The sequence below is a fragment of the Botryllus schlosseri genome, chromosome 6 (genome assembly GCF_051294905.1).
Source record: "Botryllus schlosseri isolate E-star chromosome 6, Bs_hap1, whole genome shotgun sequence".
NCBI classification, from domain to species: domain Eukaryota; kingdom Metazoa; phylum Chordata; class Ascidiacea; order Stolidobranchia; family Styelidae; genus Botryllus; species Botryllus schlosseri.
This window is the reverse complement of record NC_137241.1, coordinates 13252558-13280453: the sequence shown is the minus strand read 5'-3', so window position 1 is coordinate 13280453 and position 27896 is coordinate 13252558. Positions and strand designations below refer to the sequence as shown.

The window sequence follows — 27896 nt, the reverse complement described above, 5'->3', positions numbered from 1 at the left end:
AGCAACAATGGAAATATTGGATACTCTTCGCCGTGCGAGTCGATTGCGATGAAGACAAGGATAACGCACACGTCGGCCAGGTCATTGTAACAATTCAGATAGGACGTAACTGATCTGAAAAGTCCCCATAAACCGCAATGAGCCGCTGTAAAGATTTCATAGGCAGGTTCCAGTTATTTTATGAATTCACGATTGATGGCCTGCTTCAGAGACTTCCCATCTATCGGCCACCGTTTTCCTTCTGATTTTCAGCAGATTTCATGTTTTTCCGTCTCCTCTCCAGTATGTTTTTCAAGTCCGGACTGATATTGTCAGGGTGGCGTACGCTATCGTTTAGCTTTCGATTCCGACGAATACTTGGCTGCAAAGCAGAAGAGCGCTTTACAATGCATACACGGCTATAGCCGCACATGCATTTCAGACAAATGCTGCTTTATCTACATCAAAAGTTCAAGTATGAGATACAGGTAGGGTTGTATTTACAAACAAAAACAAACTTGTTTAAGACATGGCGCTTGTTTCAAACACGTTTAATATTTTATTTTCATCACGAGCATTCAATGGTGGCGTCACAATTGTGAAATCACAAGGTTTCCGACCACTGTGTTAAACTATAGATAACTAACCGTAGGTTAGTTATCTATAGTTAAACTGACCGAAAAAGATCTTCAACCGCGACTACATCGTTATGCAGCATTTTTACGGTCGGGGATCACCATCATTAGAGCATCCATCTCATTCCAATGATATACAACTGCGTGCTATAACTATTAAATCGACGACAATTTCTAGGATTACACCCATCTCATGTCGTATACGTCGGCTATATATCCGGAGCAATTGGTTCGGATGCTCATACTGCAATGTATTTACACAATTATGACATTACTATAAAACGTTTGAAAAAAAGCAGTTTTTTGTAATAGCATTTTTTTTAAATCATTGTTTATAAAACATACTGAAAACAAAGTGTTTCAAACACCCCTTGATACAGGCTGTGCATTGTGCGCATCGGTTTTTCAAATTACAAAACTTAGCGTAATTTAGGCAAGTCACTAATAGAACATGCTTAATTCGCCTGTTGAGGGTTCAATGCGCTCTAGAAAGTTGATAAAATATTGAAGGTCGGATGCGTTATAATATCAAGACAGGGAAATGGACGCTACCATATTGAGATTTTTTCCGCTTATATGCACCTGAAGTTGAATAAGTGCTATATAGTTGTTTCATATTACAGGAAGCGAAATATTTCCTATATCATGTTGCTAAACCTTGAAAATCATACTCTTAATAATATCGTAATGTCTATTACCGTTTAATGCAGGTGAAACATTGTCACTTTACAAGAGTTTGCTTCTATAAAGGCTTATACTCCTCATCTATGTTTTTGCAGTAATAATAACGTAATTATAAAACATGTGTTTCTTGAATCGTGCGACGAAAATGCGTTAAGAAAGATCTAGAGTTTTACGTGCATGAAGCACGTAGCCCAAATTCCACGTGAATTCGTGGAACATACAGCTTAAGATAGGTATGTTTTGCGCAAGGCGTGACGAAAAATCAGGAAATTTAATCATTCAGGTCAAAGTTACAGTTGCAATGAGGAATGATGACTGATTTACAGGTCTTTGCCAGTTTACGGTAGCCTATACTTTACTGCTGTGGTTCTCAACCTTTTCGTCTTCGCGGACCCCTTTTAGACCGTGACGGACCCGTGGATCCCTAAAGTTTTAGTTTAAAATTAGCTCTATTATCATGCAACCTTATTCTGTCCTGTGCAAATATCAACTGTAGGATAGTGATAAACAGCAACAAAATGACCATTCCTGAAAAAAAAATCAAAGTCTACTATATTTATGGAGAAATTTGGAAGACTTTCATTGTTTCAAAGCGAATTCTGTAGCTAAATTTCTTGAAATACGCGGCCGCGTCTTGACATTCCGCGCTGTCTATTTGATATCAACGAGTGCCGAAAGCAAATATAGATGGCGGCGGATGTGATAATAATCCGCAACGCCTGCGACGACACCTTTAGGTATGATCGTAACATTTATGACACCGAAATTGAGAAACAGATTTTAGTGAACATATAACGTCCAGCATAGTCATTTCTATATAGCAGCTCATCTTGATGGTATTCTGGAATCACAGGAGGAAATGGATTTTTGCAAACCATTTTATTCCGAAACCCCAACAAAACATCTCTAAACAGCAATATGTTTTGTCAGTAGGCTATAGTCGCAATTTGGCAATTACAAGAAGTTCGCACCGTAGAATATTTTGTCTCATACGGCCATTCAGTTTATGTGAGCTATGAAGTTATAGCAGCTATGAAACAAAACTTCCTCATGATTTATCTAATTCAAAAATTGCAAATTTAGTTATCAACCATTCTGTAAGTTTAGAGGTTTCGCTGACCCATGAAAAGGCTTCGCGGATCCCCGATTGAGAGCCCCTGCTTTACAGAATGCGGTGTTGGGATAAATACAAATCAAAATGCTTCCTAGAATCAGCTCACCATAATTAAGTAGAATAAGGCACAAGTCAATTCATATAAGCAATTAACAATTTGAGACTGTTATTAGTTCTCATGTTGGTGCGATCTACCTCACACGCAGATAAGAGAGGCAAATAGTTAAAAATAGGAATATGTGGCTTAATGTTTAAGCCGACGTTTAGCTACCAGCTACTAAATCACACAGCAATGATACAAATACCTTCGTGTCATCATCGCCCTTGCTGAGTACATCCCCCGACAAACGGTTCTGCTGCTTGACCGGCTTCAAGTTTTGGCGCCAAGAAATTTCATCATTACGCCTGGGAAGGTATCCGATAGTGGCTGCCTTTTTCGCGGTACCGAGGTTTGGGTGTTTTTTCATGTACTTTTCCTCTTCCTCCTTGTCGCTTATGTGACGCAGCTTGCCCACAGAGTCGTAGAATTTCTTGTATTCCTGTTCATCGGTGGAATCCGAGTCGGATGAGTTGCTGCTCGCTTTGGATCCCACGCTCGCTACTTCGCGTCGTCGTATTATCGGAACGCCACGTTTTATTCGCTGCATCATTTCTTCCATGGCACTGGCGTAATTATCCACTGCGGTAGATGGCTTTCGAGTTGTAGCAGGACTAGACGTAGCCGATGCGCGTTCAGTTTTTCTTTGAGCGACTAGTTCCGATATGTTTCTGAACGTGTGTGAAATAGTTATCACTAAGGGCGGGCAAATCGAGTGCCTAAGTGAATAAGTGATTCGGTTCGGTATCCAATACTAGACTTCGTGTCGCGTCAAGTATTCGAGTATTCATCATTATGACGTCATAACCATATGGATGATATGAACCGTTCAAATATGTACCTTTATGCTACCACAAAGAACGCAATGCCAGTTCAACACCACAGAAAGATAATTTAGTACTTTTTCGAACATATCCATTATCCATATACCTACTTCATTGGAGTTCGTGCCTATGCTGAAGGCTCATCAAGACTTCAGAGAAATGTCAGTAAGCTACAGACAGTAACTTAGCTAGTAGTTACAGACAGTAAGTTACAAATATTTCAGTACTCTTCGGTCGTATCTGTTTCATAGCGCTACCGTGAAAATGCTGGGGGTAATCATTATTGCACAGAAATGTTCGTACGCAGCCTTATGCCACATATTTTGGATGCCTAGATGATTTCCAGACTTTCTCAGCGAGAAGATAGTTGCGAAAACAAATCTGCATTAGGCCGTTACGGGAAAGTAGCGTGCAATTGCATCATTCGAAAAAATCGTCTCCCACTGCTCGGATCGAATCGTATTTTATTTCTCGAATCCTTGTGCCCCTCCCAAATAAAGGCGATCATAGAAGTGCCTATCAATTGTGGGCTCTTTAACGCACACCGGTAGTTTGGTTAATATACGAAGATTGAATTTTAAGAGAAGCCCCCCTATTGAGCAACCTCATTATTCATCTTCAAAATAACTGTATATATGCAGTTGATGCATGGGTGCTGACGGAAAGGCAGTTTACTTTACGCATTTGACTCGTTTTTGCCAGTATCGGCATTTCAGCAAACGGGACAGAATATTGCATATTGCTCAAGGCTCGCATCGCCTGGAAAACGCTGCGATTTGTCCTGTAATAATGGCCAATGAGGTTCACAAATTGGGTATTTCTACTGTTTATGACTAGGGCAAGTTGTTGTTGCAGTCAAATCCGCGGAGTTTCGCACTTATTTTTTACAAATGTTCGTTTAATTTTCACTGAAGTTGCATCAATAAGTTGCATTTATAAACAAGACCCTTAAAAATTTTAGGGTATGAGATACTCGAATCATTCCGTATCCAAGCCACTGTAGCAAAACTCGATGTTGGCGACTTCAACAAAATCAATAGCCTGAAAAACTTGTCCCCGTGAAAATATAATTTTTTACGGTCTAGCCTGAATGTACGTTAAATCAGAAAGGACCTTAAATTTAAACGATAGTGAAATAATCAATCGATCTATTAACATATAGTGCCAAATATTTCCGGTAAAAAGTTTGTTGCGTAAAAAATCGAAAAAACAGGCAAAATGTTGCATAAAAAATCAAAAAGAGTTGCAAAAGGTTGCATGAAAATTCGAAAAAGTTGCAAAATGTTGCATGGAAAAATAAAGAAAAGTTGCAGAAAGTTGCAATATAATATTCCCCCAAGCAGATTAAAACACCACAGTATATACATAACGTATGAGTATTTTCGAAGCTACCAGAAGTTGTAATTAAATAGTCGTGAAAGTTGCAAAAACCTGCCCTATTTATAACTATACGGATGGGGGTTCCTGATTGAAAAGCATTACGGTTCCAGTAGAGTACTCGAGTATCACTTATTACGACGTCACAAAAGTATGGATGCCGACGAGTTTCCTTTTACGGGACCACAAAGGCGTCATTTCCACTATCGTGAGTAGCTTTGTACGACATATTCCGCATGCTACGATACGGTAAGGTTTCAAGGCTTCCAAAGTCGAAAATGTATCGAAACTATTGTTACCGTTGATAAATTTACTCGTAGTGGCAAGGAGGGTATTTTTCAGTACTCGAAGAAAATCTTCTCTCGCCATACTCGACTCAAATCACTAAAATTAATGCACAATTCTGATTCGAGTAGTCGAATCATTGTGCCCCGCCCTGCTGTTAACACGACGGATTGCGATATTCCTTGTTCAATCTTCGTCATAGCCCACGTGAAAGTAGAAATAGCTGAGTACTCGTGCTTTCATTAAAAGCAATCAATTTTGAAGATATATTTGAATGGCACCAACCCAACAATATGTACCTGGAATTAGTCGTTGAACTCGATAAAGGAGGCGGCGGCGGCGGCGGTGGCGGTGCCGGAGCCGGAGGAGCAGGAACAGGTGGTGGGGGAGGTATCATGAGTGTGGGAGGGGCCGGACGTGACTGTAGAGAAGAAACTTCGCTTCGAAGGTTTTCATTTTTCAATTCCAGGCCGGTGTTGGCATCCTTGAGACGCGAAACTTCAACCTGGAGCAGCTCCAATTCAGCTTTCAAGTTTTTCATTTGCTCCCCTTCCAATGCTTCGGCAAGTTGAGTTTCCAATTTCAGCACCTCGGAAAGGAAGACAATTGTATATATGTCTGATAAAATAGGATAGCTGCCATATTCATCGCGGATGTTTTTGTTGTTGCTTGCGGTATTCATGTTTTTCCAATTCGATGGTCATATCAGGCTGATATTCTTTATTATGATTGCGCATCTGCTGACTTGTAGCACAACCCCGTCTATATAGGCTTTTTTTAAGACACCGCTCACGCGGATCGGATGACGAGGAGGCGTATAAACTCTACATGAACTTTCAACACTTAAGAAGGAGACTGGATTGACGACTCGATATCGGGTATATAATCGATATCGAGCCTTTGTTAGAATATTTTATGTTTTCCTCTGTGTAACTTTTAAAAATTTGTTTATAAATTGTAGGACTGGCATTCTGCTTTAGTATTTAGCTACTGTTGCATTATTTTCTATCATTACGTGGCAAACAGGATGAATCTATAGTTCTCCAACCCCGATAACATACATTTAGGGAAATTCTCCCGTCTCAATAGAGATGTGCTCTCTATTATTGGACAACATTTTCTGATATGTACCAAGGTGATGTGGACACAAAAGAAAACATCGGCGACTTAAAATGTAGACGGTGTTATGGTTGCTTCACTCTCAACACTGCAGTAGTTTGCTATGACTGTACCGTGAGAAATCATTTGTGAATTGAATGTCTGTCATGTCAGTAGCAAATATTGATCCTATACGCTGATATAGAATTATATTGTTTTGGTTTCTGCATTGTGATCGTGAACGATGCTACGCTCTGCTCTGCATACCATATCGTATTCTACATCTGCCATTCTCCATCCCGACGATTGGCATAGAAATAGAATAAATTATAATAGGAGAATAATTTCAACAACGTTAAATCGAGAACACAAAATTATAATCCATATACGATACTTACTTCTTGCCTTCGTTTGACCTTCTCTTCTTCGAGTTCTTGAGTTAATTTTTCAACGTCTTTCATCGTACTTTCAACCTTCTTATCAAAGTCCCCGGATCTTCGACTCTTCATGAGCACACTATTCCTCTGAAATACACATTACAAGAAAGGATTGAGTCCCTTTCTCTAGCTATCGATCTCTACGCCCGAGAAACTCGAATTGATTTGAAGAGTAGGACAATTATTTTCCAAATCATCGCACATGTGCAAATGTGTTTGCATGCCGCAGTCCCATAATGATATTTTTTTCGATGGTAGGCTATGCATGCATCAACTTTAATTTTTTGCAAATTATGTCTGTAATAGGTGAAACTATTCAAGTTATTCTAGATTAGTGGTCTACAGCTTTTTTAGACACGCCCTCTTTATGATAGTGACACACCCCCATATCGTCATATCACAAAAATGCAGTGAGAATGCCAGCAATCCCAATGGATAGTTTGATCGCATGGGAGGTTATGACTGTTAATGAGAAAATTCTCGAATATGGAATTCGGACTATAGATGACTATACACAGAGCAACAACTACGAACTGGAGGTAAATCGCACGGAGTGCGGAAACTTTTTCAGTTGACCGCATCTTCGCGACCCCTTCAGATGCTTTCACTCCCCACAAGGGGAGTGAGGCCCCCAATTTAAGGACCACTGTGCTAGAGGGGGAGATGTATACTCGTATTCCGGATTGAACACAGCACCAGCGTTTATCGTTTGCTTCTGTACTTGATTGCGCTCATGACGAATGAAAATATACCAGATGTACTATGAAAAATATGAAATATTTCATCAGATATCATTTACATAACCATGACAGCCTAATATTAGCATCACATGTCACTATTATACCGCAGGGGCGAGCTTTATATTCTCACGAAAGAGATTTTTTACTAGGAATCAAAATACCTAATATACAGGAGCCATATATGAAGTTGATCACACGATAATATCAATGAAATGACAATTCGAGATGAACGTCAAAGGGTTAACTGATTTTCAGATAAAAAGAAAACATTATCATATTGATCACGATATGAAGTTTCAGTACACGTGTATCCTCCATTTCAGAAATGCAGAGGTGGTCAAAGTAGTCAAGAAATCTACTCAAGTAGAAGTGGAATTAGCGACGGAAAAATCTACTCAAGTACGATTATAAGTACTTCTTACATAAGCAACCTAAAACTACTTGAAGTAAAAGTAGAATTTCCTGACTTCAAATCTACTCAAGTAAGTAAGTAGTTCTGAAAATGATCGTAATTCGTTCGCATGGACTGTCAAAAGCTGCAAATGGAGCTATGCGGAAGGTGTAGAGAGTTTTATTCATATCGATGCATCCCAGGAGGTGTCAATTTTTGATAGAATAAGCAGTCGTTCACATGATGGGGTGTAAATGATAGTATTGATATTGAAATGCGATACTAATCCTTTGTTTACCCGATCACCCCGTTTTAGAGGCCCCTAGTTCAGTCGAAGAGCAATACGGAGAAGTTGTGTCGGATACGGTTTTACCACTTTGCGCAACTAGTATACGTTAATTTAAAATATGGAAGCTCGTAAAATGCCGTATAGTGTATAGCTGTATGTTCGGAAAGTATGAGGCATTATTACATTTCCTTTCATATTTCAACATGCATGTTCTCCAGACGACAGAACTGAAACTTTAATTAGAACTCAAGGTATAATACTCGTAACTGAAAGAAAAATACAAATACTACTTCCTAAAAAGCGGAAAATACATTTCATGTCTTTTGTCCAGAAAGTTTCAACAGTGGTCTGCTAAAACAGTTCTAACGTTAAAAAAAGTTATGTCCACTTTTCCAGATTATGACATGTCATGGGCTACTAGGTATAATTGGTAATTGCTAGATTGTGAAACGGTAGTTTCAAACGCTATGGGTGCCATACTTACTGTGATGAAATATTTTATATAGGCGACAATGCGGTGTGAACGGAACCACGCAGCCCTGTATTTAAATTATATTCAGCGATACTTCCGTTAAAACGTATTTGCCATGCTATATATACTGCGCGCGAAGCGCAATGACAATTCTGGGTATTTCATGACTTTCATTATGAAAATTAAATGTTGGTACTACGTGAAAACAGCCCCGAAATTCCTTAGGCCATCTTTCTTATTGGAGGACACACTTCTACTTGACAAACTGAAAATAGCTAAAGTAAAGAAAAACTACTTGAGTACTTCGAAAAAGTAGAAGTACTTCGTTACTAACCACCTCTGCAGAAATGTAGACATAATGTCCAATTCACAGAATAACGGAACGGCAGTAAACGCTAGTAAATTCCGATCAATTAGGTTACATCATTATAATGCTGATAGGTGTAATTGAAGAAGCTAGAAAATTAGCAAATGGTGAACGTATTTGAAACTAGTGCTGCATTGCAACTATGCTCAATTGCGAGTATTGGTCGCCGGTGCAGGCGCTAGCGCTAGAATATTGATCGAAGATTAGCGCAATCCTGGTTAGATATATTGCCAGTGAGCATGATATCACTGTCTTGGCATACAGAGTTAAGAATTCCTATAGGAAAATATCGATATTATACGATCACACAGCCCAATTGTATTTGCTGTAGTTACTCAGTTACTTTTATCTAGCATATTGGAAATGCGGCAATACATTGGATAAGTATAATCATTAAGATGATATCGCGTTATATCCTAACATAACGTGCGCAAAGCATCGAGCAAATCGCTAATTTCTAATGCGTATAAACAATGCACACATCATGTTGTGTACTTACCAAATAAATCCCGCTCACCTGAAAAGCTTTGTTCTTTCCATACATTTTTGCGGCATAGCTTTCGGCTCGCTGACGTACCTCTGATTCTACATTATATTTCTCTTTTAGTTTGGTCAGCTCCTCAGTCTTCTCGTGGACCACTATAGAGGTAACATACTTATTATTAAATGCATCGATCCGATTCCACCACTGTGACTCATAGTGTGCGCTCGACCATATAATGGAATTGATGGTCATTTCTCTTGATATAATCCTAACCAGGAATCTAAATTTAATTGGAGAAATTACAGTAAGATGATAACGAATTGGGGATGGAGTGTAACAGGCTCATTGATGACATATTTACCTTTCGCATGGAAATTACAGTCGTTACCTGCCATATGGCACACGAGCTCACCAGTGTTGGGATGACTCGAGTCATGACTTGACTCGAGTCACTTTGAAAAAATGACTTGACTTGACTTGACTCGGAGCTTCAAAAATGTGCATTGACTCGTGACTCGGAGCAAAATTTACGAGTCAATTTCAAGTCATCAAGTAAACGGTGTCGAATAAATCACTGCATCTTGTGTATGTTCTGATTGTTCGAGATACACCGGTGTCACTTGTGAGAACAACCAGTCATTCACTGATTGTACGTTACAAAGGTTCCTCTATTGTTAGATCACAAAAAATAGACCGCAAAGTAGAAAATTACCCTAAATAGCAATGTGTCTCTGTTTCTTAGACGGCTCAATGCTGACGTTGCCCAGTGCTCACATTTACCAATCCTCTTGTATGATTTAAATCGAACGAATATATTGTGTGCGTTTATATTCTCACGGATGTGTAGATGGGTAGTGTAGGCTATTGTACAACATCAATTTGTTTCAACATCTCAATGATTCGTATTAGGTCCTATGTTTTGGCTGATAAGAACTGACTGAAGTATGTAACTGGGCAGTTACTCACGTACTTTATTAGCAGTTCTACATCTGCGTGAGCGATACACCGTCTTTTTGCATGTGTATTTAATTGGATATTTGTTATTTGATTAAGATAAATGATTGATTAATCTGTCTTTCACACAGCCAGCAAAATGTAATGATTTTGAATCATAACTCATACTTCGAAAATTCAATTTGACTTGAATTGTGACTTGACTCGTGACTTGACTTGACTTGACTCGACTTGACTCGAGTCACCTCCAAAAAACGAGTGACTTGACTTGACTCGAGTCACCTTTGAAAATCGATTGACTTGACTTGACTCGAGTCAAAATCTACAATGACTCGAGATGACACGTGACTCGAAGGTAGTGACTTGATCCCAACACTGGAGCTCACTTGATCATAATAATATGAAGACACAAACCAACATACGCTGCGGAAACAACCTATTCTGAAAGCAACAAGTTCAAGTTCAAGTTTTTTCATAAAATTTCATCACTGAAAAACCTCACAAGACTGCAAAACAATGAATGATAGGAAGATGCCAAAACGACTATGAGTAGTCTTAAGATCAGACACCCACCTGAGCCTAGGCGATGTAAAGAGGAGACATTCAAAGTTTCAAACTGAATGAAAGTAAAAGAAGATAATACAAAGTGGCAAGTGACGGAAGGCGAGATCGATATTATGTCGTGGTCCGGTAAATGGTGCGGGCTGAATAGTATTCATTCAGCAGAAATTGCTTGTATTTCGACTTGAATGTGGACATGGACATGAACATGCTCGACGACTGTCGGATAGCCGGCGAGATACTGTTCCACACTTCAGGTCTGCCATATTTGATAGAGCGATGATCTTTTTTTGATAACGCTGTCACTTGGCATTTTTCGATTATACAGCTTCCACTATAATCCATCACATTAACGTCAATTTACCTTTAGATATTGTATGTATTATAAACACAGTATACCGATATGTATAGTACGTTTCGATAGAAATGGAAAAACAATTTTGACCTGCTTTTAGTCGGTCGTTGTCCGTTTGTCTCTCCGTCAACGCATCTTCCAGGATAATGATTCGGTCGGCCATTTCATGGTTCTATTTTGATGAATACCAGTGAAAACGCATAGGATTCATAAAAAGCCATTCTCAGTTTATTACCTCGGTTTCTAGTTTGTTTACCTTTTCCAGGGCAATGTTTAGATCACTTTTTGCCATCTGATCTGCAATGCAATGATAAATATACAGTATGTATATATATTGTATCAGTCTGATTTCAAATATTGCTATGCCAACAAAAGCAGCACTGTAGCATATGAAGGGGCCAAACAGCAATGTCTATGGTCTGGGGTGCATAGATAGCAAGGTGATGTGAAACAGGGCACCAGCTCCACCAGGTTATTAGACATTAAATTCCGAAATTCGGTCTTTCAAGTTGAATCTGGTGGCCTGCCTCGTGATAATGCCACTGATCTAGGCTCACGAAATCATTTAGTTCCGAATTACTACATATACCGTCTATGCCAGTGGTTCTCAACCTTTTTGGCTTCGCGGACCCCTTTTGACCGTCACGGACCCTCGCGGACCCCCTCAAGTTTTAGATCAATTTTAGATCTATTATGGTGCAACCTTCATCTGTCTTGTGAAAATATGACCTGTAGGCTTGTGATAAACAGCAAAATAATGATTTTTCTTGAAAATAATATCATACTATTTATGTAGAAATTGGTAGACTTTTATTATTTCAAAGCTATAATTTTGCTGCTGTATCTCTTGAAGAACGTGGTCGTGTCTTGAAAATCCGCGTCTTCGTTGTGATATGAACGAGGAGTGCCGAGAACCATTCCCGCAAAGATAGATGGAGGCTAATGTAATATTAACGCATAACGCTTTCGACGATACTTTTGGTGTGATCACAACATTTATGGCACCAAAATGAAGAAACATATATTTTATGAATATATCACGTCCAGCATCTATAGCGCAGGGGCGGGCAACATACAGATCGCGAGCCCGATTCGGCCCGCAGAGAGTTTCTACCGTCAAAGTGAAATCATAATCTAAAAGTATAGACAAATTTTATGCGCCAAAGAATGGAAGAATGAAAGTTTTCCAACCTGAGAAAGACTATCATGAAATGACTTGTTCTGTTTGGGTTTACATATATATTTACGAGTAAACATTTTCGACCATTGACAATTGAATATTAACAAGACAAGGCTGCATACCAATATAACTGTAGATATGAATTTCAGGAACGTAATGCTTTGATAGCAACGAAACACTCCTCGTTCATCAAAAAATCAGCCTTGTCGATAGGGCATCCGCAATAAGAATGCGCCAAATCTGATAGGCGAGCTTTAAGAGCAGGTATATCATTATCCTATTTATGACCAGTGTCACCCGAAAATATTCGGGTTCATTTCAATATGAATATACTATTCAATTGTATATTGAAGTTCTGTACCTCCAAGAAGCTGTTCAAATAGTGTTTATGTATATCACAGGATAAGATGGATTTCGTGGCGAGGTTTCAATCCCTGCATTGGGACAAATCAGGAAAATGCTTCGGAAATTTTCACTTTAAACGACTGTTCACTAATTTGATGAGACTGACAACTTCAAATCGAGATGGTTTCGCAGACATTACGAAGTCACCCTGTTTGACGTTACTATCTCCATATTTTTATTTTTTCCACAAACCCCAACAAAACGTCTCTAAACAGCAATATGTTTGTATAAGCAGGTTATTGAAAAATTGGCAATGTTAATGAATTTCCACACTACGACAGTCCATGTCAGACGATTATTATTATGATTTGAGTCATGTGGTTTTAGCAGTTGTGGTGCGAAACTGCCTCATGCTTTCTCAAATTAAAAAATAAAATTAGAATTATGTTATCAACCATTTAAAAAAATGATAGGTCTCGCGGACCCCCTGAAATTGCTTGGCGAACCGCTGGTCTATGCTCTGGACAAGGGCTGGGCAAAATGATTCGAGCACTTGAATATGAATCCTATATTAATTTTAATGATTCGAGTTGAGTATGGTAAAATACGATTTTTTGAGTATTGACTTATACGCTCCTCGCCACTGAAAGTTAATTTATCAACTAGAATTATAGTTTCGATACCATTTTCTTCTGCGGAAGCCTTGAAATCTTCATTATCCGTATCACAGCATACGAAACTTACGGATATAGTCATAATATTAGTACTAATACACAGTGTGACGTCACAATAGAAAGTCAAAATGAATGTAGGGACACTGGTTCTATACCAATACCGAGAAAACCATTACCGAGAATGGACATTAACGAGAATGTAATTACGGAGAATGGACGTTACCGAGAATAGACACCACCGAGAATGGACATTACCGAGAATGGCCAATGCCAAGAATATAACTTACTGGGATGGACGTTGTCGAGAAATTTATACCTGGAATTGACACTGAATGTGGCAACGCCGTAATGCAAATACACATGACCCGTTCATATGCATAACATGCATGCAGTGCATGCATTGTATTCTGGGAAATGTCCATTCTCGGTGGTGTCCATTCTCGGTAATATCCATTTTATCGATTTTCTCGGTATTGACCGGACACCGCGGGCACTTGGCTACGCCCATTAACCCGTATAGAAATATGGACTCTGAATGAATTATATGCATATGCGATTGCCTCAAATTGAAATTGGCAACTCCTACAAGTGGGATTGGGACTTGATTAGGGATCCGGACTCTGACTATATCATATGTTTAACCTGCCCAGTGCCCACCCCACTCGCACATCTCTGGTAATAGAACGGATTTATGTTGGATACGGGAGAGGGTGGACATATGCGAGCATACGAAACACACAGTTGGATGGCGTAGTGGTATAATCACAGATGTAACACCAATTGGTTGGGGGTACGAGTCCGACCGAGGTCGACTTCAGAATTCCTACCTAAATATTGAAGGTTTATCTATACTCTATAGGCTCCTCCTTGTCATGTCATCCGCACAAATGGTGTCTTAAAAAAGCCGAGTCATAAATTATGAATATTTTCCTGGTGTAAATGACCATCCTAGTCGACAAACACCGTGAATACCACGAACAACAACACAGTTGGATGACAAGTTTTGGAGTATAATGGATAGGCACCTAGTTTGGTAATCTCCTCGAGATCATCGTCCGATACTTCATTTGCTACCTCCTCCTTCATAACGGCGATATTTTTAGCTTCTGGTATGTTGTCGGAATCCTCCACGTTTTTGCAAGCTTTTTCGGTAGTGTTACCTTCCGGTGTCGCCGGAAAAACCGAATCGGTAGAATCGCTGTTGGAGGAATGTGCCTGTTTCCAAGCTTTTCTTCGCTCGCTTAATGCGATCCTTTTTCCGCGAACCGTCGATTTCTATAAAGGAACATCCATGTCAACCGAAGGCAGCGGATAATGGTTACACATCAAACTATTCCCACGAAATCTTCATGTGATGTTTGATGAGTAAATTCATGCCAAACTAAACAGTAGTCAACTTGCGATATTTGTATCCCAGTCATTTAGGCGTAGCCTAGAAGGATATTGATTAAGGGAAGTTTCCGGTTTTTCGGGGAAACATTTTAACAATGACGTAACATTGAGGATGAATTCTAACACACTGAACCCAGGTGCATGAAGCCTACCTGAATTTTCAATTCAAGAAATGTGGGACGGGATACGGCGTGTTCAGCTTTTTGGTTTGACAGATGCTCAAATTCATTGATAATTACAGCATCATGGCCTGTTGGTCGCAATGCGCTGTCAATGTTATAGTCAGAGAGGGTAAAATGAAATTGAAGCGGGTTAGAAATTATGCTGCTTCAGTCGAAACGAACCCCATTTTACTATTATTTTATTAGTCGAAATTACCACAGGTTAATAACGAATATTCTGATTCGCAATTCGGGAGAATTGATGGATTCGTTTTGACACCCCTCAATAAAATAAAACAGCATGGAAAGCTATTCGAAGAGATTTTATATCAGTAATTCGTTTTTCCAATCCCGATTATGGTAAAGATACCCACACAGAATGTGATCACTTGAATGCAATTTTATTTGCATTAATCGTCACACATCTTGAGAATGGATGGGTGAAGGACAAACAATTATATACAAATGGTTACTGCAAAAAGTTGATGCGAGTTATTATATCAAGTTATTATATTAAGAACTCCATATAGGTTATTCATGTAAGCTGTGTAGCGAGTATATACATCGGCCTAACTAAGTGCATGTACTGTATACGACAAGATACGAAAGAAGTATTTTGTATCGGCCCTCTATAGACTAGCATCGATTAATAGCGCAAAATGTAGATGGTAGGTCCTTGTCGTAGTACACATGCTCGTAAACAGAACAGTAAATATTTCCACAACTATCGATATGAATGGAAAAGTAATACAACATACAACAGTTTACAAGAGTTTGAGTTACAAGCTTATGGAATTAGAATCGGCGAATCCCGTTAATATGCAGCATACGCCAGTTCAATATATGCCCTCAAATACAACGACAATCTGCTTGCGTCATGAAACTTACCTTCTTGATTGATGTAGTTAAGAATGGTGGAAAGTCTCGATCTACCCGATAATATCCAAACTTAAAATGGTACCAGTGCGACTAGATCGACGTGGCACAGTACCAATTCGTAAGAAGGTATTTCAACATATGCTCAGAGAGGCCGATTTGATCCATGTGTGGTATTTGCATTTGTATTTTTCGTCATGAATACTGGCGACGTAAGGTTAAATAAGCAAAGCAATTCATCAGCACATATGGCCACAAAAGCATAAAACAAAGCGTCCGAGAATTGAGGGTACTCACGCAGGTTTTCATCCATGATGTAAATAAAGACCACCGAAAGATACTCCAAATTTGCCCAACGGTCGTATGTAAATATTATATACTAGTGAATAGGAGCCTGCATATCATCCAATCTCTGCGACTTGCTCAGATGAATATATGAATTTATCGTGTTTTTAATATTGTATGCGGTGGCCTCAACCAACATTAAACTAGACATCATGAATCAAAAACCTGAATTGTATAGTAGCGATAAACTTCTTATGGGACATTCATCATAATATTTACGTTGTCAATTGTAATCATACCGATTAGGCTACATTAACCACGCACGTTGGACGAAATTGGTGTGTTTCGCTGATTTTCACCGTAGAGGGAAGGCCTACAGAACGGGTAAACACTGAACAACACTTTCTGGTATTCCATTCCAATAAGTCAAGTATACTACAAGTAACCACGAATGATGTATATGTACGTACACCAATTCTTGTGTATATGTACGCCCTGAGTAGAGTGGATTCTGCTTTCGTGTACCCGCAAGAAGACCTAAAGAGGTGATACATGTATTTGTATACATAATCCACTACACCAGAGGTGTTCAACCTTTCTTCTATCCACGGCCGCGTTTCGTTTACACATGTATTGTATACGACCTCATTCATACGGACATTCGTATTGGGCCGCTTGGGCGGCAAATATCCATGTTAAATTGGCTATCGGGGGACTTCTCATCGCGGACAGCTATTGTTGAGAATCGTTGTCTAGTCGCGTGGAGGGCAAATCAATAATATTAGTAGTTATTCGCATTGCTATCAAATATTTATTTTTTCACTGCCCACTTGATCAGATTTACCCGTAGAGCCCAAACGTAAAAGAAAAACAAATTGGTACTTCTTTATGGGTCTCATTAATTTCCTCTGCGGTTCGCATATGCGCTGTGGGGCTCAGATTTCAAACACACTACTACATTAAAATCGAATATTCAAATCGCCCTGAATCGCAAAGAAAATGTATAACTTGACTGAAATCTCTCAAAAATTTAGGAGCTGATTCTTAAATCCAAATTCCACGTTGACGGCCACACTACACACGCTAATTAAACTAATGTAGACGGACGCTCATTTATACGTCTACGGTCGCAGGTTGGCCACCCTGGTATTAAACCATTGGGATAAAATTCCATAAGGATTGGCGTGTTTCACACGTTTTCACCCATCGGAATGCGTGTCAAAGCATCAATTTGGTATATATAGTTTCCTAAATACAATCTCATTTTGTATACACGATTGAGGTTGATAATGATCCGTGTCACTTAATTTTGCTTCTGGCCATATGATGATATAAGGTGTGATTTGTATTGTATGACTGATAGAACGCAACATCATTCGTAGGGTTGGGTGCGACAAACTGTGACATCCACTGGTTTCTACATATCACACATGGATATCACCGAGTCACAACTGTGATTACTAGGGCGATTTTTTACCCAAAAACGGACTATTTGGACCAAAAAATTCAAAATTTGACATTTTTTGACATTATGACCTTAAAAAACTTAATTTTGACACAATTTTGCCCTCATGTATGTAAATTAGGACTTTTCGCAGATAATTTTGAAATTGTATCACTTATCTTCATTTCTGGTTGGAACTGTCTGTCCGTACGAAGTAGTTTGACCTGAAAAAACTTTTTCGACCTAAAAACTTACAAATTTTTACATTAATAAAATTATTTCAACGAAATGTGAACCTATGAAGAATTCCAGTAGTTACATCACGCATTATATTGGAAATTATTAAAATTTTCAGGGGTGGGCAACATACGGCCCGCGGGCCGGATCCGGCCCGCGAAGGGATTTTGTCCGGCCCGCGGACAGTTTTTCGTCTTACATGATAATGTGGCCCGCCGGCCCCAGTCTTCCGAGATTCCCCACTACTTGCTCACATACATTATAGTGATTGTATGTTTTTATACATATGTATGTATAGCGAGCGAGGGTGGAGCTTACGCGTAAGTTCGTCGAAGCGAAGCGAGAAGACTTGCATTATCGGCATTTACGATGTACTGAACCCTAATGTTATTTGTGGTAATAATGGTGTTTGTCGACGACAATGGTCATATACACCAGCCCGATACTTCTTATTTTTGATTCCGTAACCGCCGACTTGTAGCACGGCGCACACTTCTAGGCTTTTGTAAGACACCGATTATGCCAGGTGTCGCCAACTGAAAACGGGTCGCGGGCCAATTTCAAATTTCAAGGCCGCGGCCCGCATGAATTCAATATCAAGATAGACAGGCCGCACAGTTTAACAACCACGCTATCTCGTCACCTGCTTAACCCTAATGCATTGATATCTTGGTAAATTTGGGGTACCGGGCTTATTGAACGCCTTGAAATCTTAATGAAAGATTGCACCGTGTGTTGATTGATCAGAGAGAAGCAGACATGGTGGTACCTCTATGACAGGGGTGGCCAACCTGCGGCCGTAGAAGCAAATTTGTGCGGCCGTGGACACGTAATTCAATTAGTAGGTGTTGGCGGCCGTCGACGTATAATTTGAATTTACGAATTGACTCCCGATTTCTTGAAAGATTTTAATTATTCGTGAAAGTTTCTTCGCGCAGCGCGCGATTCCATGCGACTTTATTTTTCGATTTTAATATAGTTGCGCACTTTGCAATCAGAGCCCCACAGTACAGTTGCGAACAGATGCGCCACATATAGACATACCAGCTCGGAATCGTCTTTACTTCACTATTTCGACAATCCTGACGGGAGGTCAAGACATGCAAAGAACAGCATGCAACAAAGTGACTAATAATAATTGGCCTGCCCTGACCGACCCTCCACCTACTCTACCGGTGAATCTGATCACATGGGATGACAAATAATATGTAGAACTACTAATTTTAATGACGAAATTCACAAATGAATCTGAAAAAAATTTTGCGCTTGTCGCGACTATGAAAAGCCTACATTATTTAATAGATTAGTACGGAGTTCGCCGGAAATGGACATAGACACTTTAACATGAGTATTTGGCGTCCTGCTATTTCATTACGACTATTCCCTGGAATGCGGCCGTAGGCTACATGAGTAGTCGAAATGCGGCGGTGACTGGCAAAAAGATTGGCCACCCCTGCTGTATGACAGTGCTGTTCTCAAATCGACATTGTCTTCGTCATTATTGGCGAGAAATGGATTTGAAGTTACATCGCTGTCGTTAAAATACATTCATTAAATACGATTTATTCCTTGAATACGTGGATAAATGGGCGAATAATGTATCGATTCAGCAATCCGGCCCGCCAAGTACCTAATTTTCCTATATCCGGCCCGCCGACTTGGAGAAGTTGCCCGCCCCTGTTGTAATAGAACGAAAGATTATTTTCCATATTCTCGCGTAGAAAGTGTCTGTCCCTACTAAGGAGCTTGCCAAGAATGGAGAAAGAACGTTCAACAGCTGCAGTTGATGACTAGACTAGCAACACTGAAGTTGTGCGTACACTACTTGTGACGCACCGTGTTGCTTCATTCTGACAATGTTGTCTACATCACACTATTTCATCATGCGCTTCTTGATATAACAACCAATGCCCACGCAGTCTTGCTTCAGTTAGGATATTGCGTTACGTTCAGCATAACACCATGCCAACTTATCTGTTTTATTTAACCGTTCATGATTCACAATGAGCGGACAATGGACCGTCTACAACTGTAGGTCCATAAAGCAGGCTACAAGGAAGCTGTAAAGTGTCAAATGATAAGTTCACCGGCAGTGTAAACATCTACGATACAAACGAAATGCAGGTTGCAAAAACGTCTGAATTTGTAAACAATTTTGACAATTATAAGACCAAACGCTACAATTTTGGCAAGATTTTGACTTTTTTGACACGTCAAAAAATCGCCCTACTGATTACGAATGTTCTGTTGTCGTGAAGAAAGATCATGACACTATTACATCGGGGACTAGATAGAGGTGGCTGTTATATATTAAGATACGGTAACTGGACGTTTCGACATCCCCCTATATCTGTTCATCACATCATATTGTGTCTTTTGTACCGCAATATAAATTGTCTGTCTAAAGCAGGTGAGAATACAAATGCCTACAATTGCTACGATCGTTATTATAATGATGATGCATGCTTCATCATCGCATCCTGCTTTCGTCACACTATACTCATATGACTAGATAGAGGTCAAATCCACGCCAGTCGAGGACAGGAATGTGATTCTTTAGTTTTCACCACTCTTACACTATAGATCAGTGCTCTTCAACCGGGGTTGTCGTACACCCTAGGGTGTACCAGAATTTGCAAAGGGTGTACCGCTCGGATGGGGTGTACAGGGGTGTACCAGATCCGAATTACAATGAGCCGATGGTTAGCTATTAAAAAGACAGGTTTATGGATTAGTACAGGTTGACGCACAGGTTAATGAGCATAATATGGTACGATGTTATCTCAAGTGTAATACCATAGTGTCCTATATGGTGTCGACACAAGCAAATCGCACGGTTCAATGAAATTGTATCACGTCACAGTTTCCATTTGGCTACAGGCAATTTGACGGTGATTTTTGACCGACTTGCCGAGCATCAAATTTGATAAAACGAGTATCAATCGAAAGCCGCCGCCGTACTGATTACGAAAATATAAATTTTATTCCGCTCGCGGCCCTGGAACCCCCACAATCAGCGTCTAATTTTTCATTGTTATGGAGATTGGCATTGGGACGCAACAATGCTGTCTGGCGAAACGACAGACGCAACAATACTGTCTGGCTCCCTTTTTCTCGAGCACCTGTCTCGTTTCGCTAGACAGCATTGTTGCGTCCCAATGCCAATCTCCATAACAATGAAAAATTAGACGCTGATTGTGGGGGTTCCAGGGCCGCGAGCGGAATAAAATTTACATTTTCGTAATCAGTACGGCGGCAGCTTTCGATTGATACCCGTTTTATCAAATTTGATGCTCGGCAAGTCGGTCAAAAATCACCGTCAAATTGCCTGTAGCCAAATGGAAACTGTGACGTGATACAATTTCATTGAACCGTGCGATTTGCTTGTGTCGACACCATATAGGACACTATGGTAATACTGTACACCGCTTGATTGTAATGTCATAAGCAAATATTTATCCTATTCATTTAGCCGTCAGCAATAGACCAATGGTTCCGTTTGGTGTTGGAAAGTATGCAGTTAACAAACATATGTTCAGCTAGTCATTTGTCTTTTAGTGATTTTTGAGGAAACCGCCGCGATAGCTCAGACTTCTTGAATCGGTACTTCCTACCCGACGTTAATAAATACCGCAATGCACATAAATGAAGTGACGTAGCCAGCCAGGGTCGAAACAGCTTCCATGTTGAAATTGAAACCCTTTTGTTTTAAAATGCCGATATTATGTCCAATATTTCGCCATACATTTGCAATTTAGTGTTTTGTTATTAGTGATGCAAATTAGCGACAATAGACTGTGTATAGCGGCATACGATCTGAGTTTACTGACATCTCTTGCAGCCCATGTGCTACTATCGACTGTGTGTGGTGTGGGGCAGGCCTGATACGCAGTAGGCTGGTGCGCCTGCTATCATCGCTGATCTGAATTACCGCTTCTGCAGCAGTAGCTTTACCTGCTCTCTCCCCAATACTGTTACATTTAGGTTGATTATCGTTCGTAATGTCATGCTCTTTTGGAGCTGACACGAAATAAATTTCAATTTGCGTGGCGGGCGGCCTAACTGGCTGCGAATAGACTCTGTGACCAAATACTATTTTATTCAAATCCAAATTTTTTGACGGCAATAACTCCACTTCTACTGGTTGGAATTGAACCAAATTTGAAGAACATCATTTTTATAGACAACCTAATACTTTCATGGGGTGAACAGAAAAATTTCACATTTTTCGTTATTCATTTTTATATTATAAATAGAAACTTTCTTCTTCCGTAGCCATGCGGCTACTGGTTGGAATTGAACCAAATTTGGTTTGTAGGCTTAAGTTAGGTAACCTAACAATTTTATCAAGTAGCCTGTACAATTTGAGGAAAAAAGTCATTTTTGAAGACCCCTAATGAACAGGGGTGTACGAGTTTTGAGCAAACGTTAAAAGGGTGTACCACGTCGAAAAAGGTTGAAGAGCACTGCTATAGATAACTAACCTACGGATAGATATACAACACCGTCGTCACGCTTGCTTGCCCGGAGCAAAATACTGCTCAACAATCTGAACGCAATGTAATTGCCAATCCCATTGCTGACGACCCGAGCGCTCAAATTAAATAAAGTTGGTCTTATTTGAAAGCTACTGTCGCACTGATTCTGAATATGTACATTACAGTCTCATCAGGACGATGGAACTGCCTCGAAATACACCGCAAAGTTTGAAAATCAGCATTGTTCTGAACAATCGCAACCATGCAAGGGGCATTGTTATGACTATTGTGGTGCGTCGCTGCGATTGTTTAGAACAATGCCGATTTTCAGACTTTGCGGTGTATTTCGAGGCGGTTCCATCGTCCTGATCTGATTTTAATGTATATTTTCGGAATCAGTGCGACAGTAGCTTTCAAATAAAACCAACTTTATTTGATTTGAGCGCTCGGGTCGTCAGCTGTAGGATTGGCAATTACGTTGCGTTCAGATTGTTGAGCAGTATTTTCCTCCGAGCAAGCAAGCGTGACGACAGGTGTTGTATATCTATCCGTAGGTTAGTTATCTATACTTACACATACCCACCACCAGATTCGAGCGAAATGAATTACATAAAATACATTATTCGCAACATTTTCGCTGCGCGCGTGCCGAGAGAGTAATGCCAACACTAGAATCAAAATTACTGCTATTTGTGATTCAAATATTCAAACAACCTATCCCACTTGAAAGAGTAAAACGATAAAGTAATACAGGCGAATCGCAAATGAAACGTAACTGAATAAGTAACCTTTAAAATTGTCTGAAAGCAGAAGCTGCGAACGTCATAGTAATACAAGTGTTTCTATCACCGTCATGGTTTGCATGGTTTATATTGTGGTATTCCTACGACTGACATGAAAGCAATTTGATGGCAAAATCAAACCATAGGGATATCACCAAACAAAACATACAAGGGAGATTATTGCCTTGCTGGGAAACACGATACAATGTATTGCTAAAAGGTCTACCTATACAAGTGCGATGGTCTCAGGGGCTGCCGTCACAATTCGCTTCGATATTTCAGTACTCGAGCTTGAACGTTGCATTGTACCCTAATCTAATGTCGTACAACCTTCCGTAGTAAAATTGGACAAGGTGAAGTTTTAGGTCTCATTGGGTAAGGATTCGTCTGTCATATTAGCCTGGCGTCAGCACATTTATCATGACGTGCGAGAGAAAACACAATCAGTTTGATCTGTTGAATTCATTTCTTAATGGAGTCTTGGCAGTCCGTAGACTAGTGAGCTAATATCGCTTGGGTTCAGTGATTTTCACGTAGCTACCATTGAAACACCAATAATACTTACCACAGCAGAGAAGTAAGATTAATCTTTTATGTATAATACACAGATCGTGTGTACGTACTACGTATCAGAGACGAGCGGATTTGAAATTTCTATGTCCTAATCCAATCCAAATCCGAACCTTCAAATCCAAATCCAAATCCTAATCCATAACTTTTTCATATTCAAGTCCATGTCCAATCCTAATCCGATTCCAACAGGAAATTCAGAAAAATACTAATTTATGCGATGGAGGGACTCGAAAATTTTCTTTCACAACCAACAGTTCACATGATTCAAGATAACTTAGTAACCATAATTACATTAATAACTGATCTGAATAAAGTTATTCGCCATTCGCCACACGACATTTCAATCTCCCAGAAAATAGGTAAATCCAATCCAAATCCTAATCCGTTCTGAAAAAAATGTCTAATCCAAATCCAATCCTAATCCGACAAAATTTCACAAATCCTGTTTTTTCAAAACCTAATCCTAATCCATGCTCATCTCTACTACGTATATCATGAGTCGGACGTCGGTGTATATCAGAGTTGGATCAATTACATTATTTTCAGTTCAATTACATTACAATTACAATTACTTTCATGAATGTTTCAATTACATTACAATTACAATTACTCCAAGCTAAAAATATCAAATTACAATTACAATTACAATTACTCCTTGCATGCTTCAATTACATTACAATTACAATTACAATTACTCCTTGCATGCTTCAATTACATTGCAATTACAATTACAATTGCTGCTGTTGAACATATAATTTAATAATCATAAATTCAACCGTGCTCCTTGACAACCGTAGCGTCGTCTTTAACAACAATTCAAGTCTAGTTCAGATTGTGTAGTAATAAATGCGTTCATGTGCGTACAAGTACATAGTATGCTATGTGAGATGTCATTGTGGCGTAATATAAGCGTGTTTTGAATGCTCGGTAATTATGGCTCACGTAATTGGAAATGTAAAATGTTATTTACCTAATCTCCTATGGGTTAGGATTAAGGATAGGGTGCAGTATGTCGTTGAAAAAGTATTATAATATATGCACGTGTTGGATTTGCGTCTATAGTATATAATTAAAGTAATAATATTATTTTTATCGAGGGACGTAGGAATTAGGATGAGGAGTGAAAACAAAACCGTGCTTTGTCAGATAAGACGTTATATAATATCCAGTGGTCTGGTTAGTTAGCCAGACGAAATAACGATGCAGCATCGTGATCTGAAATCGTATGGTAGATTGCCAACCCACTGATAGATGCGCAAGATGTGAGTCACGGATGAATGCAACTACAAACACACTGCAGAGCCGGCTAAAAGCAGCAAACTTTGTAGTCCTAGAGCTGGCGATCCATGCGTCCAAATTTGATGCATCTGGTATTTATCGTAAGCTATTGATGTACTAATTCCGAAAATACAAAATGAAATCTCGTCAGGGCAATGTAACTGCCCCAAAATAGCCGTTTAAGGCCGACTGCTCTGAAAAGTGAGAGCGCTGCAGCAGCATGACCACAACAATTACCAATTACGCCCAGCGATTGTTCAGAACAATGCCGATTCCCAGACTTTCACGACTATATTGGGATGGTACCATTGCCTGGAAATATACTTTTATTGCGGAATCAGTGCGACACTAGCTTTCGATTAGGACCATACATATCAAATTTCGACGCTTGGATCGCCAGCTATGGGAATATCAATTCTGCTGCTTTTAGCCGGCTCAGCAGTTCGCTTCTCGGCGTATTCAATCGTGAGTCACGTGTTGCGAATCCATCCGTTGGTTAGTAATCTAAAAATTGTATACAATGGCAGCCGAGGCCAGCATAGCGGTAAAAATTAAAAAAAACTTCGCCCGCAAGGGCGCAGTCAAGGGCTTCCGCGAATGGATCCACCAAATTCCTTCTCGACATTTAAAGAGAATGCATTATAAGTCAATTGTTTTATGTTGTGCTTGTCAGGTCATAATAGCAATTTAATGTAATTGAAATTGTAATTGAGCAAAATTTTTGTCAAATTACAATTACAATTACAATTACACAAAATAAAAATGCTTCAATTACAATTACATTACAATTACATTGAAAAATGTAATTAATTACATTCAATTACAATTACAAATTACAATTGATCCAACTCTGGTGTATATGCCTCAAAAATATCAAGGACATAAATAATACTACGTCCTATCCTATCCTGCCCTAACGTAAGTATGCAATTTAATCCTACTTTCTTCAAGTGAAGCTAGTGAAATCCACACTTAGTTTTGTATTGGAGATATCCTGACGAGCATTTATAGTGGTGGTAGTGGTAGAGTCGCGATCGCTCGTAATGACGAAGTTAAATACGCACACACAATATTATACACCAGTCAATATTGCTGGTTTGGTAAATGAATTCAGCATGCTCGTATTTCAAATTTTGAACATTCTGTATCTTTCAACTCTTGAACATTCACCTTAAGCTGTGAATTCTTCGTGTAAAGCCGCGACGCCACGAGAACAGCCTTTTCCAAGCATCTCTGTTCGTTGTGAAGTTTTTCCTCCATCATATCCACCTTTTCGTATGCATCCAGAGTTGCTGCGAATTACTATTCATAAGAAAGAGTATATATGCAGCATAATCTAATAAATACCTTCTTCATATTCCTTGATTTTAGCTTCTGCTTCTTGCAACTTCTTTAAGCTTTTTCGCAACTGGATTAAGATAAACAGACTTTAGTTACGCCATAAAGATGGCGGACAACGGACATTTGTATTATGGCATTGCGTATCTTACTTCGGCGTTCTTATTGCTCAGTTGCTCCTGGAGAGTAGGGTCAGTATCCGGATTATTTTCACACATTCTCTTATTCCCTATTCCTTTCCTATAAGCAGACGGCTATTGTACAGTCCGAGTACACAAATATATGTTTCTAGCGAGTTGGTTATCTCTTATACTGGTATCATATCACTTATGTGTTTGTCTAAATCTGCGATTACACTGGATAAGTACACACTGCGGTCTGCTGATGCCGCTACCTTCACTCAGTTGCAGAATTCTGAAGTAACTCAAGATTGCTACCGTGACCATGAAGCTAAAGTCAAACGTTCCACCTCGGTATGTCCAATTTACTATTGGTTCGCTCTGACCCTGGATGCTAATTCATGCGAACAAAATAGTTGTCGTTCGTCAATATTTATTAGCAAACTACGAACCACCAAACCATTTTGCTAAATCATCATTGTCGGAAAATTTAAAAGCGAAGGCATTCACTTAGCAAACACAATCGAGGCAGCACGAGTCCGGCAACCAAAGTTTGATAGTTCAAACTACTCTGTCGGTGAAATTACTTTCACTTTTCTAAATCAAGAGTGCTGTATATTCTGTATACACACTGAGTTGATTCCTCATTCTAAGATAATCAATACGGTATCATATAGAAAGAGGTTATCATTGTGTGAATTCAGTCAATCGTGTTCGGCATCGTGACTGTTTCCCTATATCCAATAAACCAATGCTTATCAAGCTTTTCGAGAGTCTCCGCATTTTTTATTGTACAAAAATGTCATTCGCACGAATCAACCGAAGATTATTACACAAAAAGAAATGAAGAGACTGAAAACCTTTTACTCAAATGTTCAACAAGTTGGCTACCGGTTTATGAATGACTTGGTTGCTTCTGTATATTGCTGGCCTTTCTGGCCAGTTAGACACAACTCGTTGCTCTACATCTACACTCGACAGCTCCTCACATAGGCCCGGAACCATCTGTTCAACAAGACAACTGATTTTCCTCGTTTTGACGGCGTAAACTCTTTTGGATTTTGTGGGTTTTGCACTGGAACCCGATGCATGCATGGCTAGGTCTTTATTAGCAGACCTCATAATTCCTATGCAAAATACCAAGTGTTTCTGCGATTGTAGAATGCTTGATGACAGAAATCGCTTCAATAGAATGAGCCAGCTCGTGTTCACCTAAGAGTTTCATAACCCACAGCAGATAAAAGCGGTGTCTGGGCCTATTTTTGGGGTATCGGTCCTGATAGACGACATTTGAATCAAGTCGAGTCCAGTCATTTTCCTTTAAAAATACACTAAGTAAATAGGTAAATACTGAAGCAGGCGCCGTGGTGAGCTAGCATAGTGGTATAATCCAAGGCTGAAACACCATTGGGTGCGGCATAGGCGCTGAACTTAGCTATGCTAGGTATGTCGCTCATGCCTATAGGGATTGTCATGTGCTGTGTAGAAATGTGATATCTGAAGCGGCGACCGGAACTATAGGGTCTGCCTTGACTGTAATGTCATACTGGCTCAAGACATATAACATGGACGGAATTTATTGAAATACGTA

At 39.5% G+C, this 27896-nt stretch overlaps 1 protein-coding gene across 1 annotated transcript; it reads right to left on the bottom strand.

The window, feature by feature from the left end:
* Positions 1-21: 21 nt before the first annotated feature.
* LOC145441046 (shootin-1-like) lies at positions 22-26801 on the bottom strand. The gene is made up of 11 exons (XM_080318828.1): positions 26339-26801; positions 26196-26256; positions 26019-26140; positions 14368-14617; positions 11379-11440; positions 11234-11315; positions 9307-9428; positions 6492-6617; positions 5295-5584; positions 2718-3180; positions 22-361 (listed from the first exon to the last, which is right to left on the bottom strand). Exons 1-11 carry the CDS (start codon positions 26402-26404, stop codon positions 221-223), a joined length of 1785 nt encoding a protein of 594 aa, XP_080174954.1. The 5' UTR covers positions 26405-26801; the 3' UTR covers positions 22-220.
* Between the last annotated feature and the right edge of the window lie 1095 nt (positions 26802-27896).